At 44.1% G+C, this 18,122-nt stretch overlaps 1 protein-coding gene across 2 annotated transcripts in view; it reads right to left on the bottom strand.

The window, feature by feature from the left end:
• Positions 1–18,122, bottom strand: part of EFHC2 (EF-hand domain containing 2) — a 245,740-nt gene that overhangs the window by 15,529 nt on the left and 212,089 nt on the right. For both annotated transcript variants that reach the window (XM_043897067.1, XM_043897068.1), the window contains exon 14: positions 6,333–6,438. In XM_043897067.1, the coding sequence (XP_043753002.1) occupies positions 6,333–6,438 (106 nt within the window). The remainder of the gene's footprint in view (positions 1–6,332; positions 6,439–18,122) is intronic.

The raw sequence follows: 18,122 nt of genomic DNA, 5'->3' as shown, positions 1-18,122 counted from the left end.
TGGAGTCAGAGGGACCAGTCCTGACATCCAGCAGACCAAGCTTCAGGAGCTGTTAGTGTGGACTTGGCCTTAAACATTGGCTGTGACGCTTGCTCACCAGAGCATAAGTCTTTACTCTGGTAACAGACTGTGCTGGCCCTTTCTCCATTTGTCCCCCAAGGCCATTTTCTGCCCTTCACACCAAGCTCTCTGCCCTGGGAGGCTGACCTTTGTAGATTGCACCACTTCTTGAGCGTCCTCGTTTTCTACCTTCTGGGTGGGTCCAGCCAATGAGAAGAAGCGAGAGACAGGGGTATGGATTCCACTTCCTCTCTCTCTGCTCTCCCTACCTGCTGCCACTGCTCCAGCACTTCTACTGGGCTCCAATAAGACCAGTCCCTCCTGCTTCTCCAGACCTAGGGAGGGTAAAGGCTTCCCACGCCAGCTAGGCCCTGAACACTTCACTGCCCGAATTGGTTCCCTTGACCCTACACACTCCTCTGTCAATAGCTCCTGTATTAAATCCATACCCCGACTCCTTTATGAGAGCTGTGAGTCTCAAGCTAGAATCTCAGTGGTATAGGGACTCAGCCTGCTCTTTCCCCTGGCCAGGGCTGAAGGTTTTAGTTCAAGCCTGCTGACGGGCCCCCTCTGGTTGTTCAACAGTCCTAACCCCAGGATTCCCCAGCACTGTGCTCCCTGTTCTAGGGAGCCTCCCTGCTAGAGCTCCCTGATGTGCTGCCCTTCCAATCCCTAGTCTTGTGTAGCAGACCACTCCCCTAATTAGCTTCTGGTTGGCTAAAGCTCATGGTCCTGTTCCTCTTTTTCTGGTCCCTCGCTGCTCCCATTCACTGCAGTTAATCAAGCTTGGGAAGGTATCCCAAATCCCCACCCCTACCATCCACCCTATCCATTCATGCTGATGCCAACAGAACTGGTGCTGAATCTAGTACTGGGACCTGCCTAGCTTTCATCAGCTTCACAGTCTCTTTTCATTTTCCAGTAAGATCCCCATTCAGGGAAGACACCCTGTTAAGTGGACAATGATCAGCCCAAGAGCATAGTAACCCACCCAGGTTCTGAATGGTGGCTGGTGCCAGTAACTTCTAGAGAGGTGTTTATGATACCTCTGGAACTTCAGCCAGAGCTGACTTGTCCAGCTCATACACTGGGGGAAGCATGCAGCTGCCCCACTGCTGGCCTCCACCAGGGCCACGCTTCCACACAGGAGCTCAGCCTGCCATTCCGTGTTCTCAACAGAACTTTAATCTGTCGTGTCACAATCAAGGCTGGGTCACTTTTACAACCTGGGGGATCTTGTCCTAAAGTCCTAAAGTCCCACATTCAGTGTTTTGGCTACAGCAGACTCTCTAAGTATTGGCAATCCCCAAAGCTCTATGTGAGAGGTTTTCTTTGCCTGAGTGGTCCAACTCCTCAAGCAAAACTACTTCATCTTCCATAACCATGGCATCTTCTAGCATGTCAGTTCCCTGCCACGGGTGAAAGCTCAGAGAGTAACAGAGGAGCAGGTACATAAAGAAGGCTGTGCCACAGGCCAGGCCCCCAGTTCATACCAAGAACAATCAAGAGTGGTTGGCTGCCAAGACATGATCCATCTAGAATGCTCTTGAGTAAGGACTTGGTGGTCCAGCCTCTAGAAGACCCTTCAGGGATTGCTTCAGCTACAGAGCTGTCTTAACTGCAAAGAGCCACGCTACCCTTTCTAACTCATTTCTAACTCAATTTCTGACTCATTGGAAAAGACCCTGATGCTGGGAAAGATTGAAGGCAGGAGGAGAAGGGGATGACAGAGGATGAGATGGTTGGATGGCATCACTGACTCGATGGACATGAGTTTGAGCAAGCTCTGGGAGTTGGTGACGGACAGGGAAGCCTGGTGTGCTGCAGTCCATGGGGTTGCAAAGAGTCGGACACGACTGAGTGACTGAACTTCACTTACCCTTTCTAAACCAATACACAGGGATAAAGTCCAGGTCATTTTGGCCTAACTAACTCAGGATGGCTCTGAGAAGCCATTCTAGCTCCAGAGTTCCCTATGCACCAGCAAAGGTTGCCTTTGGATCTGCATCAAAGCTCAATTCTCCCTCTGTCCACTCCTATGTCCCCCTCTCCCTCCCATAGGTATTGATACCAAGGACATTTCCAAATAAACATCCTTCACATTAAACTCCATCTGCTTCCTGGAGAAGACAACCTGTGACATAGCTCTGACCCATTGTGTCTCAGGGCATTATTAGATATTAACACTTATGTACACTTGTATGGTTCAGGAGATACTACACTTTTTATGGTTCATTCTGCTGTCTGAACTATGCAATATTATGGTCAACCCAGTCACAGGACATCTTTTCATATAGATTACAGACTCACTGGTAACATTCCCAGGTTATCTAATATCCTCTTTAATGAAATGATAACAAGCTTAGGAGTACCAGAGTGCTTCAGACTCTGCAGTTTAGTTAAATTCTCACTAAAGGTTAAATCGGTCAGGTGCCATTTTATATCTATGTTCTTCCTTTTATTTCTACACTGGCTGAAAAAGAATGGCCCCTTCCAAATGTTTCCTGAAGACTGAACTGTTTCCAGGCTTGGTCCTAGGGGATGATAAGAGACCCTAAGAGTAAAGTTCTTCTCACCATAAATGAGTTAACAACTGGAAGAGTCTACTTACTGCTGAAGCACAGGCCCTTTCTGATGCTACATGCCTGTTCTGTAGCTGTTCTAACTCTTACCTTTAAGGATAGAATCACTGATCTTAGCTTTAGAACTTGACAGCTCAGGGTCCAGCCCCCTGACTTCAGGACTTAAGACATCGCCATTTTACAAACAATAGTAACAGCCACCATGTAAGCCGTTACTGTGGGGTAGGTATTGTGCTAACTGTCTCACGTATACTGACATAAGCACTACTTTTACCTCCATTTTTGAGATGGGAAAACTTGAAAGGTTGACTCACTTAAATGAAGTGACTCAGTTAGTCAATCATAGAGCTAAGGATTTGAGTTCAGCTTCCTATGATTCCAGACCTTCTGTTCCACATGATCTCTCTAAAGAACCTGAGGCCCACTGCTCAATAACTATCCCAGCAGACAGAGTAGGTAAAAGATGAAATGGGGGAGGGGTGGCTAAAGAGAAAGGAGATTTTTGGCTTTTCCACACTGTGACTCTCCTTCCAATGTAGGTGGTAATCCTTTTGCAGGTCCTTCAATTTAATGGGTAATGGACTATATTCAAAAGAAAGAAAGAAGGTGGGGAGAAAGAAAGGAAATAGGGAGGAAAGAAAAGAAAGATCATACATCATTGCATGTAGTTAGAATAATATTGTTTCATGAAACGTTTGTTCTATTGTATATGTGCATGCTGGGTTGCTATGGAAAAATGTCTTTCTTACTGTAGGTTGTAGTACCAAAAGGTAATTAAATTTCATTCAAACTCAACAGTCATCAGGAAAATAAAAATTAAAGCATAAGATACCACATATTTTCAGAGGCAAAAATGTAAAAATAACGTGAATGCCTAGTGATAGAGAAATGGATGAATAAATTATTCCATACTCATACTATAGTATTAAAGAATAGCTTAGGTCTACATATATTAAACTAGAGAAATGTCCCATGGTGTACAATTAAGAAAAACACACAGCAGATAAAATGTATGTGGTACAATTATACTTCTGTGCATTAAAATGATGAAACCCCAATGCATAGGCAAACATTTGGGTGATGGATTGGGTGGAATAGAAAAGGAGAGAAGGAGAAAGTGAGGAGAAAAACAAACAAACAAAGGTAGTTGCTAACTAGCAAAAATAAGCATGTGTATCACTCAGGATCACAAAAGAAATAGAGGATATATGCAGACTGTGCAAATTTAGAAAAGCTTAATAAAATGACTATTTACAAAGTTGTGGAAAGTGTTCAGGAAAACCAACAAGGGATCCTCCAGACCCTCAAGGAGCCGTTACCACGACCTGAGGCTCAAGGGGCACATTAGGGTGGTTGCAGCTACATGGAGAGAAATTCCAGACAGGTCCTGTGGACCTTGGAGGAGGAGGCAGTCAGGGAGGGAGATGACTTTTTTAACTCCTCCCACCCTCCACTCTCCTGCTGGTGCATCCCAATAGCTCCCCCAACTGGAGGCCAGAGGGCTAGGGGACCCACTGATGAAGCTCACAAAGATCAGAGGCCTAGGACTCAGAGTAGGGTAGACGAGGCTGGAGCAAAGTTCCAATTGGACAAATGGATGCTATCCAACACAGAATACTGTAACATTAAATGAAAAGGTAGAACATAAACTCTATCCATCATTGTTCTTTTTACATGTAAAAATTACATATTTGTGTGGCTAAGAAATTAAGAGAGACTTCCCTGGTGGCTCAGATGATAAAGAATCTGCCTGCAATGCAGGAGACACGGGTTCGATCCCTGGGTCAGGAAGATCCCCTGGAGGAGGAAATGGCAACCCACTCCAGTTTTCTTGTCTGGAAAATTCTATGGACAGAGGAGCCTGGCAGGCTATAGTCCATGAGGTCGCAAAGAATCAGACACAATTGATCGGTTAGCACTTAAAAGGTTACCAAATGACAGTATTAACTTGTTTTTGTGACAGTATCTTGAACTTTAGTGAATTAAATCCAGTATCTTCAATAATAATTATATTTAAATGATTTTTTCCTTTTTCATTCTTTGTGGTAAAACAGATCTGAGTTAAAATTCTCACTCTACCATACACTGGCTGTTCTTCTAACTTCCTCAACTCTAAAATGGGAATGATAAAAGTATCTACCCTCAGAAAGTTGCTCTGAGGATTAAATGAGCAAACAGATTTTGAGGTCTTAGAAGAGAGCTTGACACACAGTAAATGCTTTAAGTGTGTGCTGTTGCTATGGTGATGATGGATCATCAAAGAGTCTCTTAAGGGGTCTGCTTGTCTCCTTATCCTCTCTCCAATCTACCCACTGCCCAACCAGAGCAAGGGCCCTTTAAAGGGTATACCTAATCATGTCACTCTCTTCCTGGAGATTTGTTCATGGTCTCCAGACTTTGCAGAATGATATGCAAACCTCACCCATGAGGTTATCTCCAGCCTCATCCCTCTCCTCTCCTCCCCCTTTGTGGCTTTATCCCAGCCACACCAATTCTTCCTGGTTCTGACCAAGAATCATGCTGCCCCTTGCCCTAGAGCCTCTGTTGGGAAGACCACTGGGTATACCATGCCACTCTTCCTATCTAACTCTTACTATTCATCATCGAAATTTCCAGTGTCACCTCCTCTAAGACTTCCTGTTCCCCTGACCCTCCTCAAGGTAGCAAAAATGACTGTCTCTAGACCTCAGGACACAGCACCAAAACTGCTGAGAGTGGATACTTAAATGTGATTTGCCTGAGAATTAAATTCATACATTAATGAGTTAAGTAACTATCCCCGAAGTCACTGAGCTAATCAAACAGCAGAGCCAGAATTCAAGCCCAGCTCTGTTTAACTCCAAAGTTCACCAGTGTTTCCCCAGCATCTGGAGGTTCTAAGGCTGCCTGACACTCCAGAAGAGCTGCATGCCTGAGGGAACTCCCCAAGGGCACTAGACCAGTTCAGGCCAGAATGAGCTGGTCAGCAGAGACGGGGAGGAATAAATGCCTCCTTTCTGAGAGTATCGACCACATGACATTTGCTTTATCAAGGGACTTTCCCAAGAAAATCAATTTCTGGAGCATGTTAAAACATAAACAAACCGCCACCCACCCACCCACTCCTTAAAGACAATTGGTCCAAAGAGATCTTAGAGAATTCAGACAATTCCACAATGTTGAGAGCATCATCTGATCACAAGAACTTTGTTTTCCCTAACCAAGCATTTTTCTACTGAATTTCTATTTCGAATTTGGCCCCACTAGGAGATATGCATTTCCATACAACATTGCTTCACCCAAGGCAAACCTGTGTGCACCACCTCAGACACACTCGGGATTCTTGACATATGCACCATCTGAGGTTTGCTCTTGTGGTTTATGATGATATTACCAGAATCCCCTGATAACAGTGTTTATATCTATTTATAACTGTAACCTATTATCCTATTTTCCATATAATTGGGTGTGACTTAGGTTAAAAAACATTCAGCTGCATAAGAAAAATCACGCTCTTATACAGCAGATGTTCGCTCAGCATGGAAAGTGAATTAGCCTTTAACACAAATACTCAGAAATACACAGTGCTCTTTCCAAAAGCACTGATGTTAATATTCTACATTGAAAAATAATTTTAAGATAAAGGGTGTTAAAAACGCAAGGGAGGTAGCTATGGCTGGTTTCTAAAACAGGTATTATTGCTAATTTTACCTCTTTAATGTATGATACCACTTCCAATTCAGGCACTGGATTCACTCTCCAGTTCAGGGCACAGAAAAATGACTCGTAATTTATTTGCTTTTCACTGTCTTCAAACCTAAAAATATAATTATATGATTTGAGTCAATCTGTAGAATTCAGGACCAAAATGTCAGCTTAAATCCGCCATGAAAACATAATATTAAAGTGCTTCAATACTGATATTTTTCTTATTTCTTATTACTTTATGTTTTGGTTCTAACCCTCCAGGGCGTAAACTCTTTGAGAGCAGAGACCTCACACATCTAATTCACCAAAGTATCCCCAGGACCTACGACCAATCTAAATAGCATATTAAAAAAGCAGAGACATTACATTGCCAACAAAGGTCCGTCAAGTCAAAGCTATGGTTTTTCCAGTAGTCATGTATGGATGTGAGAGTTGGACCATAAGGAAGGCTGAGTGCTGAACTGATGCTTTCAAATCATGGTGTTGGAGAAGACTCTTGAGAGTCCCTTGGACTGAAAGGAGCTCAAACCAGTTAATCCTAAAGGAAATCAACCCTGAATATTCATTGGAAGGACTGATGCAGAAACTCCAATACTTTGGCCACCTGATGGGAAGGGCTGACTCACTGGAAAAGACCCTGATGCTGGGAAAGATTGAAGGCACAAGAAGAAGGGGGCGACAGAGGATGAGATGGTTGGATGGCATCACCGACTCAACGGACGTAAGTTTGAGCAAACTCCGGGAGACGATGAAGGACAGGAAAGCTTAGCATGCTGCAGTCCATGGGGTTGCAAAGAGTCAGACATGACTGAGCAACTTAACAACAACAATAGATCCATATATGTTATCATGAAAATATGTTAATAATATATTGTTGAGTGGAAAGGAGGTTATAAAATAGAATGCAGAGTTATGATTTCACTTTAGGTTTATATTTGTACAAAACAGCATTTAAAAAGTCCAGTAACAATACACAGAAGTATTAAGAATAGCTATCTTTGGCAGAGAGATTATAATTGTTGCTTTTTCTTTAGACTTTTCTGTATCATTTGAATTCTTTTAAATTTATAATCAGGAAAACTTAAGTCCATTTTCATTTTGAAAACAAAAAAACACAAATGATTAACCTGCATCATAAAGCTATAGGTCAAAAATAACTAATCTAGTTGACTACTATTTCCTAATTATAGACATTGTTATAAGTTTATTCTTAACCATAATAGAGTTTTGGCCATTAAGACCTCAAATTTTCAAGGCAATTGCTACAATGTCCCCAACACAAAGTACTTCTTATTGTAATACCTCAATGCTACCTATTCTGAATTTGACCACGTTCTGCCAATTTCTAAGGCTAACTATATACTGGTTATGTAACATGATTTTTAAAGAAGAACAAAACAAAGATGGTCACTAAGGCATTGTTCCAAGCACCTGCTCCAGGTTCCTGCCCTTCTCTTAGCACCTCTAACTCAACATGCTCCCCCCTGCCCCCAACCAGCAAGTGAGGTATGCAAGCTACTATTGCAAGGATGAACAGAGGATAATTAACTATAAGAAAACTCAGTGATAACAGAAGCAGGAAAAAAATAACTCATAATCGGTCAAAAGGCTTTTTTTCCAAGCATTAAGAATAGCTCACATTTATAAACTAATAAAAATTAGCAGCAATAAATGAAATGTTACATGATGAAGTTACATAGACTCATCAACCTCAACAAAGCAGAATAAACAGAGAGATCAGAACAGGGGAAAGGGAATTCAGTCATTTCTTTGTGTACATTTTCTTTGGCCAAGGATTCTGGGAGACAGCTCCAACATGCTGCCCCCTACCACTGTTTAGCCTGTGAATTCTGGCTCACTTGTCATTTGAACTCATTGAAAGGACATGATCTGTTTATGGAATAGTTTATAGCCAAAATGCAGGACCATTATGTCTTTTATTTGCCTGTTTTTGGGGAGATGAACTAAAACTCAATCAATGAAAGATGTTTTGTAAGAAGCTTTCCTTTAGCATGGTACCTCGAAGAAAAGTATTCCCTAATACTCTTGAGTAGGAGCTGAGATCAGAGAATGAGATCATGGAGGGCCTTTGACTTTCATACTAAGGACAGCTAAGAGCCATTGGAGTACACTGTGCAGAACAGTTATGAGATCTCTGGTATATTTTCTGAAGATCACACTAGTTGATATATTGCAGGTACAATGTAGGGGCAAGGCCACAGTGGCAAGGGTGCTTAGCAGTCTTCTGCAGTAATCTGGGCAAGAGCTAATGGCAGCTTTGATGACAGTGGTGGCAGTGGAGAGCAGTGAGGAATGGTAAAGTCTGAATATATTTTGAGCGTAGGATTCCTGAAAGATTTTATAGTGTATAGGAGAGGTGAGGGGGAGAATGAATAGGAATGGATTTAGGAAAACTCCCAGGGTTTTGCTTGAACAACTGGAGTTTGGTTTTGGATGTGTTACATTTTGATGGGAAGTGAGCAGTTGGGTATATGAGTCTGAAGTTCAGGGAATAGGTTTGAGTTAGAGACTGAAATGTGGCAGTCATTAGCATACAGAATGTATTTAAAGCCATCAGCCTGGAAGATTGAATGAGATCACCAATGAAAGAAGTTTATCTGTCTGTTCCTACAATAGAGAATCTAATTGTTGCTAAATTCCCATCATATCATGACAGGAGGCACGTATTGAATCCTAGAGGTTTCAGAAGTATAATATCCCAGTGATTTGGAAACCAGTCAAAAGACTATGACAGAAATTTAGAATCAGGTCTGACTTCACACCTTATATACAGTCCACTAACCAGTTCTGTAGGCTCTAACACCTAAGCATACCACAAGTCTATTTTTCTCCATCTTTTCTATTCTAATAGGCCACCATCATCTCTGACCTGGGTTACAGGAACAGCATTTGTATCATGGTCTTTCTGTATCTATTCTTACATCCTCCACCAGAATGGTCTTTCTAAAACACAGATTGGATCAGAGAACTTCCTCGCTGACAACTCTCCAGTGACTTTCCAATCCACTTAGAACACAAGCTGAACTCCTTAATAGGGTTTATAAAACCACATATAATCTGGTCCCCCACTGACTTTTCTGATCTCATCTGAAATCTCTCTCCCTCTTCACCATCTTCCAGGTACACTTACTTTCTTCATGCTCTCTGATCATACTAAGACTGTTCCCAGCAATGCAAGGCATTTGCATGTCCTGGACCCTTTGTCTGGAAAGTCTCCATTCAAATGTTACTTCCTCAGAAAGGCCTTACTGCTTCCACTTATTTAACCTAGTCTCCATGCCTAAGTAAGTCTATGTTTGCTCCATATGATGGCACTGGATGGTACAGGAAAACTTCTGGAAGTCACCACTTAAGTCCTATTATCAGACTTCCTTACCAATCTGTCTGATATTTGCTTACGATCACCTGTCAACCCTGGGCCTCTAGCACTTTTCCCTGCCCAACTCATGATAATGTCTGACTCAACACAATCTAACCTTTCATCCATCTCAAAAGATATTTGGGAAGCTATTCTTGACTCAAATATTATTCGGGAACGATCAAATGGTGTAAAAGAGTACATACACAGCTTAATAATGATGTCTAAAACCTTTTTGAGGAAAAATGTTTGAAAGATTTAATCTTTCTGAAGTCCCAAAGCCAGGCCTCAGGAAAGAGCTGAGCTAACGTGATAAAATGGGCTTCCCTGATAGCTCAGTTGGTAAAGAATCTCCCTGCAGTGCAGGAAACCCCAGTTTGATTCCTGGGTAGGGAAGATCCGCTGGAGAAGGGATAGGCTACCCACTCCAGTATTCTTGTGCTTCCCTGGTGGCTCAGCTGGTAAAGAATCCTCCTGCAATGCAGGAGACCTGGGTTCCATCCCTGGGTTGGGAAGGATGCCCTGGAGAAGGGAACGGTGGCCCAATCCAGTAATTTGGCCTGGAGAATTCCATAGACTATATAGTCCATGGGGTCTCAAAGAATCGGACTTGACTGAGTGACTTTCCCTTCACTTCACTTCAACATGATAAAACAGCTCAGCTGGTAAAGAATCTGCCTGCAATGTAGGAGACTCCGGTTTGATTCCTGGGTCAGGAAGATCCCCTGAAGAAGGGATAGGCTACCCACTCTAGTATTCTTGGGATTCCCTGGCAGCCCAGATGGTAAAGAATCCGCCTGCAATGTGGGAGACCTGGATTCGATCTCTGGGTTGGGAAGATCCCCTGGAGGAGGGCATGGCAACCCACTTCAGTATTCTTGCCTGGAGAATCCTCATGGACAGAGGAGCCTGGTGGGCTATAGTCAGACACAACTGAGCGACTAAGCACAATGTGGTAAAATACTCCAAGTTTCTCTTTTCGGTTTTGTCTGTGAGGATTTCATTGGACGTGGGAATCCCCCCAAAAGGAGCAAGAGAGAAAAAAGAACAAAGAATCTTTCAATGAAAAGGCATAAAATTACACAATGCTTCCTGGGAGAATCCTTTGCTCTTGGGAAGTGGGTAGGATGGCAGTAAATCACAATGGGTCACTCACAAATACTTATCTCCTTTTCCCACCAAAATCTCACCCAATGACGACAGAGAAATAAAAGTAGCTAGTATCCTGCAATGACAAAGATAGCTGATGGAAAAAAGGCAATAGTGGATAAGAAATTTCAAAATCTTTTGCAAGATGGAAATCGGACTGGGATAACTGACTTGGCACAGCTGAGGAAGGGAAGCTGAACTCCAAATGTCTGTGGCAGAGACAGGGAGGGCACTTAAGAGATTAGGCAATGTGGCCTACAAAACTGCTGAGAGGCTGAGCGATTGTAGACTCCAGGAGCAAATAAAGGCAGGGATAAGGTGCTGTGCTTAGTTGCTCAGTTGTGGTCAACTCCTTGCAACCCCATGGACTACAGCCCACCAGGCTCCTCTGTCCATGGGGATTCTCCAGGCAAGAATACTGGAGTGGGTTGCCATGCCGTCCTCCAGGGGATCTTTCCAACCCAGGGATCAAACCCAGGTCTCCCGCATTGCAGGTAGATTCTTCACTGACTGAACCACCAGGGAAGCCCAGGGATAAGGTGGTAGTGGTTTAGTCACTAAGCTGTGCCTGACTCTTGTGACCCCATGGAATGTAGCCTGCCAGGCTCCTCTGTCCATGGGATTCTTTAGGCAAGAATACTGGAGTGGGTTGCCATTTCCTTCTCCAGAGGATCTTCCTGACCCAGGAATCAAACCCAGGTCTCCCGCATTGCAGGCAGACTCTTTACTGATTGAGCTATGAGGGAAGCCCCAGGGATAAGGTGGGGTACTGAACACAAGGGCTGTTTGAAAGCCTGAAAACAGCAAGAGCAGCTGAACCCTCAAGAATCTGTCCTTGTACACTGGACTCTTCACTGTAGGGGACTGGGGCTTCTTCTCCAGAGAAATTCAACTAAAGAAGCTCTAGTCTTGGGTAGATGAAGCACAATGGAGGGTGGAGAAGAACATTACCCACTGAACTTGGGTCGCTCAGACCCCTTCCTTCCCCTTTCCTGTTTTCAGAACATCAGTGGCTGTGCTTAATTTCTCCTCCTTTTCCCTAACCCACTTCCCTCCTAACCCTGCAGGAGAAGATAGGATTCTTCTCTCGATGCTCTGAGTGGCCCTGAGAGATCTCCAGATTGTGGCTTCTGGGGATTCCCTAATGAAAATGCAGGCGAGGAGATGACTCATGCAGTGAAACCCACTAATCAAGAAGACCCACCCCCAAAAGCTTCCAACATTAAGGACATAAGTCAAAGCAGCAACAGGGGAAAAAAGCTATCAGGGGACAAGGAAAATTCAGGTAGCAGAGGGAAACATGTGACATAAGAGGATATATTACACCCATGAAAAAAGAACAGAAGACTACAAAAAAGGAACCAAAAGTGTGCTCTTGGAATAAAAAATATGATACTAGTAAAAAGATGCAGTAGAAAGGGTGGAATGTAAAGCTGAGGAAACCCCTTGGTAAGGACATCCTAATGACAAAGAAAAACTTAATCCAGATTCAAGAGAGCCAAAATCTTAATGATAGGAGTTCTTACAAGACAAAAATGAAAAAGGATGGGAGGAAATAATTTAAAAATTTTTGGAAAATTTCTCTGAGCCAAAGGACAGAGTCTCCAGACTGGAAGGGCCCATAAACTGTTAAGCACAATCTATATATAGGTGTGTGTGTGCACGCGCGTGTGCACGCACGCACACACACACACACACACCCAACAAGGCCCCATCATGAATTTCCAGAACATCAGCAATAAAGACACGATTCTAAGAGCATTCAGAAAGAACACCAGTAATGGGAATCAATATTATACTAAATTCTCAAGCATCATAACAGGAAATTAGTACTAGTATCTAAAAATGAGAAATCCAGAAATAGCAGAATGTACATGCTATTTTAAGTTCTGTAGAAACAACTAGAAAGACTGAAACGCTGTTTCTTGAGAATGGGTCTGGGAGGTGGGGAGAGATGTGGCTGGAAACTGCTCTTGTCAGAGTAAGTTTTTTTAGAATGATTTATTTTCTTTACTATAAGCATGTATCTGTTTGGCATAAATGAAAATGTAAGAAGTGTGAAAAGCAGATGAGAGACAGTGCAGAGTGCTTTCCCAGGTGGTCAATTCATGCATCCGACTTGGAAAGGCAGGAGCACCCTCGTTTGGAGCACACTGATAAGGGAGTCACCTCCCGGTCTTTCTCCCAGCTCCAAAACTCAGCACATTCCTTGCCTGCACCACTGAGAGCGTGAGATTTTTCACGCCTCCATTTGCTACTATACCCTATATCTGTTATCTGCACTGTCAGATGAGGTTGTCAGAGAGACAAGAATAGGACACAAAGGAGCACTTCAGGTTGGGGGAGAAGGAGACGAGGAGGAGCAGTTTAGAGATGGAAACAGGCTCAAATCTTAGGGGAGTGAGGACAAGTAGGTCAATTTCCCCTGAATATTATCTCTCCAGCGGTCCTCCCTGTCTCCTGACCACTGCAGGTGGCCGAATCCTATCCATCCTTTCAAAATATTTTGGGAAAGCCTATGAGTCATATAGAAGATGGATCTCTCTTACTTCAGGGTCACGCTGTGCTTCTGATCAAAAATGTGAGCATCCTCTTTCTCCACCTGAATCCACTACTTCTCTCCTCACCAAACGACATTTGACTCTTGCTAAGACTCTGATTCACAGTCAAAGGATGAAGATTTGCCACTCTGGAGGAAATTCCTTTGAAAAGGCTGTGAAGGCAACTCCAAAGAAGAGCTTTGTATGGCGACATTGTTGGAATGAGTGCACAGCCTTCCAGGGTGACTGCCCTAAAGGGCAACGCTAATTCTGGCTTTTAAGTGTGCCTAAGCTTGTTAAAAAGTCAGACTGCTTACTTTAAAGTCCTAGCTCACAGTGCTGAAGTGTTTTCCTAAAGCCTCCATAAATTCTTCTTTCCCTTTGATACTCAGGCAAGCCACCATTTCCTTCCCTACACAAACTAAAGGACATGTTTGTGGAAGAAGAGGGAGGGAAAGCCGTTTCTCTGGTTCCCCTCTCGATCATAATGACCTCCAAGTAGGCTTCCTGATGCCTCGCTAGGTGGGAGTTCTCAGAAGTGAGTCTCATGTGTCATTTGATGGGTGCTCTTGTTCCCCACTCCCAAAAATGATGAATGGCTTGCAAACCGCAGCAGCCATCCATCTCCTTGCCGTGGGGAATAATACTGATATGCTTTATTTCCCCCATCTGTGGAGGTAATAGGCACAGCAGCAGCTGTATTCTGCGCCAGAGTAACTTGGGTTCCCCTCTGCCACAAAGACCATCTCATAACTTAGGGGAGCGGGCTGGCGGCATGACCAGGGCTGAAAGGGAGCGAGGGTAGTGAAGTCACATGTTTGACTCACTTGCTTGGGTTTGGTTTCAGTTCATTACCTGACAAACCCCAGCCAGGATGCACAGTGAAACACCTGGTGGGAGTCTTAAAGACCAGACACTTGAGGGAAAAAAAAAAAAAAGTGGAGCTCTGGGCCGCTGTTGCCAGTTGGTCACAACGTAGGAGCTGCCAAGATGGCACTGCCCAGGATGCCAATGAGTTAAGTTCCGTGATCTCAAATCACCAGGCTTCTAAATTCCAATTGTGATCCCAGCACAGATCTCCTTAGGGACCAAATCGCCTTATATTTGAAAAAGTAGAAACAATCTGTGTGTAAAGTCAGGGTAGGGGGTGAGAGAGAAGAGAGGGAGAAGAGATGAACTGGGAGAGAAGGGGGTTTCTCTCTCAAAACCTCCCAGGGCACCAAACACTTTGCAACGTGAGCAAGCACATGGTTCCACCCCTGCCCCTCAGCTTCATGGCCAGGTACTGTTGGTGAAATTACTTAAGCCCCAACCATGCCTCTGCAAAGGGAACAGGGGGAGAGGCTGGGTATAGCATAATGAGATGATTTGAAAGCCCTGTTAACTTTTTCCATTGTAACTAATACTTCTGGATGAGGCACCAGCTCTCCTGGGAGGTCAGTCCTAAGGCATTCTGTGGAACCCAAAGCCAACTGTAAAAGACTAGCTGGGGGCAGAGCTGCTGGGAAAAGAGTCACACTTGACTTCCAAGTCCTGCTTCGGAAGGCCACAGTCAGGGGAGGAGGGTGCCTCTTCACTCCCCAGGCCCACCAGGAACAGAGAACGGAATGACCTCAGAATTCTCCTCACCTCTTATGGTTTGAGAACCAGAATTTCTTGCTTATTAGTTCTGAGGGAACCTTAACACCCAAATGAAGGCTCAGTGGGGTTTAGTCCATTTACAAGGATCACTTGGGCAGAAGGCAGTAGGGTTGGACTTGAGAGGAAACTCTGATAGGTATAAAGCCCACATCCCTGCCCAGTGTAATAGCATGGGACATATCTCTGGAACTGCAGGGTTGAATGAGATATTGTCCCTACCCCTAGGGCCTGAGATAGAAACAAAGGTTGAGGATATCTTCCGTTCAGTTCAGTTCAGTTCAGTTCAGTCGCTCAGTCATGTCCGACTCTTTGCGACCCCAAGAATCGCAGCATGCCAGGCCTCCCTGTCCATCACAAAGTCCCGGAGTTTACTCAAACTCATGTCCATCGAGTTGGTGATGCCATCCAGCCACCTCATCCTCTGTCATCCCCTTCTCCTCCTGCCACCAATCCCTCCAAGCATCAGGGTCTTTTCCAATGAGTCAACTCTTCGCATGAGGTGGCCAAAGTATTGGAGTTTCAGCTTCAGCATCAGTTCTTCCAATGGACACCCAGGACTTATCTCCTTCAGGATGGACTGGCTGGATCTCCTTGCAGTCCAAGGGACTCTCAAGAGTCTTCTCCAACACCACAGTTCAAAAGCATCAATTTTCCAGCGCTCATCTTTCTTTACAGTCCAGCTCTCACATCCATTCATGACTACTGGAAAAACCATAGCCTTGACTAGATGGACCTTTGTTGGCAACGTAATGTCTCTGCTTTTTAATATGCTGTCTAGGTTGGTCATCACTTTCCTTCCAAGGAGTAAGCGTCTTTTAATTTCATGGCTGCAGTCACCATCTGCAGTGATTTTGGAGCCCAAAAAATAAAGTCTGACACTGTTTCCACTGTCTCCCCATCTATTTGCCATGAAGTGATGGGACCAGATGCCATGATCTTAGTTTTCTGAATGTTGAGCTTTAGTCCAACTTTTTCACTCTCCTCTTTCACTTTCATCAAGAGGCTTTTTAGTTCCTCTTCACTTTCTGCCATAAGGATGGTGTCATCTGCATATCTGAGGTTACTGATATTTCTCCCGGCAATCTTGATTCCAGCTTGTGCTTCTTCCAGCCCAGGATTTTTCATGATGGACTCTGCATATAAGTTAAATAAGCAGGGTGACAATATACAGCCTTGACGTACTCCTTTTCCTATTTGGAACCAGTCTGTTGTCCCATGTCCAGTTCTAACTGTTGCTTCCTGATCTGCATACAGGTTTCTCAAGAGGCAGGTCAGGTGGTCTGGTATTCCCATCTCTTTAAGAATTTTCCGCAGTTTATTGTGATCCACACAGTCGAAGGCTTTGGTGTAGTCAATAAAGCAGAAATAGATGTTTTTCTGGAACTCTCTTGCTTTTTCAATGATCCAGCAGATATTGGCAATTTGATCTCTGGTTCCTCTGCCTTTTCTAAAACCAGCTTGAACATCTGAAAGTTCTCGGTTCACGTATTGCTGAAGCCTGGCTTGGAGAATTTTGAGCCTTACTTTACTAGCGTGTGAGATGAGTGCAATTGCGCGGTAGTTTGAGCATTCTTTGGGATTGCCTTTCTTAGGGATTGGAATGAAAACGGACCTTTTCCAGTCCTGTGGCCACTGCTCAGTTTTCCAAGTTTGCTGGCATAGTGAGTGGAGCACTTTAACAGCATCATCTTTCAGGATGTGAAATAGCTCAACTGGAATTCCATCATATCCACTAGCTTTGTTTGCAGTGATGCTTTCTATGGCCCACTTGACTTCACATTCCAGGATGTCTGGCTCTAGGTGAGTGATCACACCATTGTGATTATCATATCTTAGGGGGTTGTTATTCTAATTCCATCTGGGGCTGAAGTACATTTATTCAGTGAGACAGCCTCCTCAAGAAAAGAGGTATCATGCCTACCATCAACAAAAATGTACCTCTTAATGTGCTCAAGGATTTACAAAATATTCCAGGGCCCTAGGCACTGTTTCAATACAGAGTGTCACTCCTATTATGGGTAATAGCTATCACTACATCAAACATTTACATCTGATGCTCTGTGCATTAGTGAAATGATTGTTTGGTAAGGAAGGTAACCTCATACCGGCTGTATATATGTGTTAGTTGCTCAGGTGCATCAGACTCTTTGTGACCCCATGGACTGTAGCCTGCCAGGCTCCTCTGTCCATGGAATTCTCCCTGCAAGAATACTGGAGTGGGTTGCCATTCCCTTCTCCAGGAGATCTTCCTGACCCAGGGATCGAACCTAGGTCTCCTGCATTGCAGGTGGACTCTTGACCATCATACCAGTTTCCACAGCACAAACTGATGGGGTCTGGGGTAAGCAGATGTGAAAAGATTTTGAAGTCCTGATTCCAGCATGAGTTGTGCTAATAAGGAAAAGACCTAACTGAATCAGAAGAAAAACAGAAATGGAGTAGAAGGGAAATTTTAGTACCCAAATGCAGGGTCAGGAGAAATATACAAGTAACAATCCCCGGGTGAAAGAAATCATCTGAATCTTTAGCCATAAAGTTTTTCATCTTCTGAATCCATATAGCGGCGAGGCTCTACACCTGCTCACCAGCTGCCCAGCTCCATCCCAAGGCAGGTAAAACTGCCCCTGGGCAGAGTGTGTGCCGAACCAAGTCAACAAACTCTGGGCCTGTCTCCCACGGGAGACTGTAGACGTCAGAGGGGCTCTGGTTTAGCGTGCCACAGGAGGGCTGTGCAGAAAGAGAGTCTGGTCAAGGCTCTGGAAAGCCCTGTGGAGTCTGTGGGGAACAATAAGAATGCAGAATATAAATGTAAGCTGCAGGCTGATGGGCCCGTTAGGAATTAGGGCCGTCTTTGAAAGGAATCTGCGGAGATGATGCAAAACATCAAGCATGTGACCCAAATCGTGGCAGGGCATATTGGAGGGAGAGGGGAATGGGAATGAGACATTTTCTAATCTGATTAGTCTGAAGTTTCCCCTGAGTGTGGAGAAGGGTCAGTGCACAATTAGAGGCAAAGTTAGACTGAACATGGTCTGCTCAGTGGCTCAGAGGGATGACCTCCTTGGAGCTAAGCTGGGGCTCGGA

The sequence above is a fragment of the Cervus elaphus genome, chromosome X (genome assembly GCF_910594005.1).
Source record: "Cervus elaphus chromosome X, mCerEla1.1, whole genome shotgun sequence".
NCBI classification, from domain to species: domain Eukaryota; kingdom Metazoa; phylum Chordata; class Mammalia; order Artiodactyla; family Cervidae; genus Cervus; species Cervus elaphus.
This window is presented reverse-complemented; position numbering and strand designations above follow the sequence as displayed.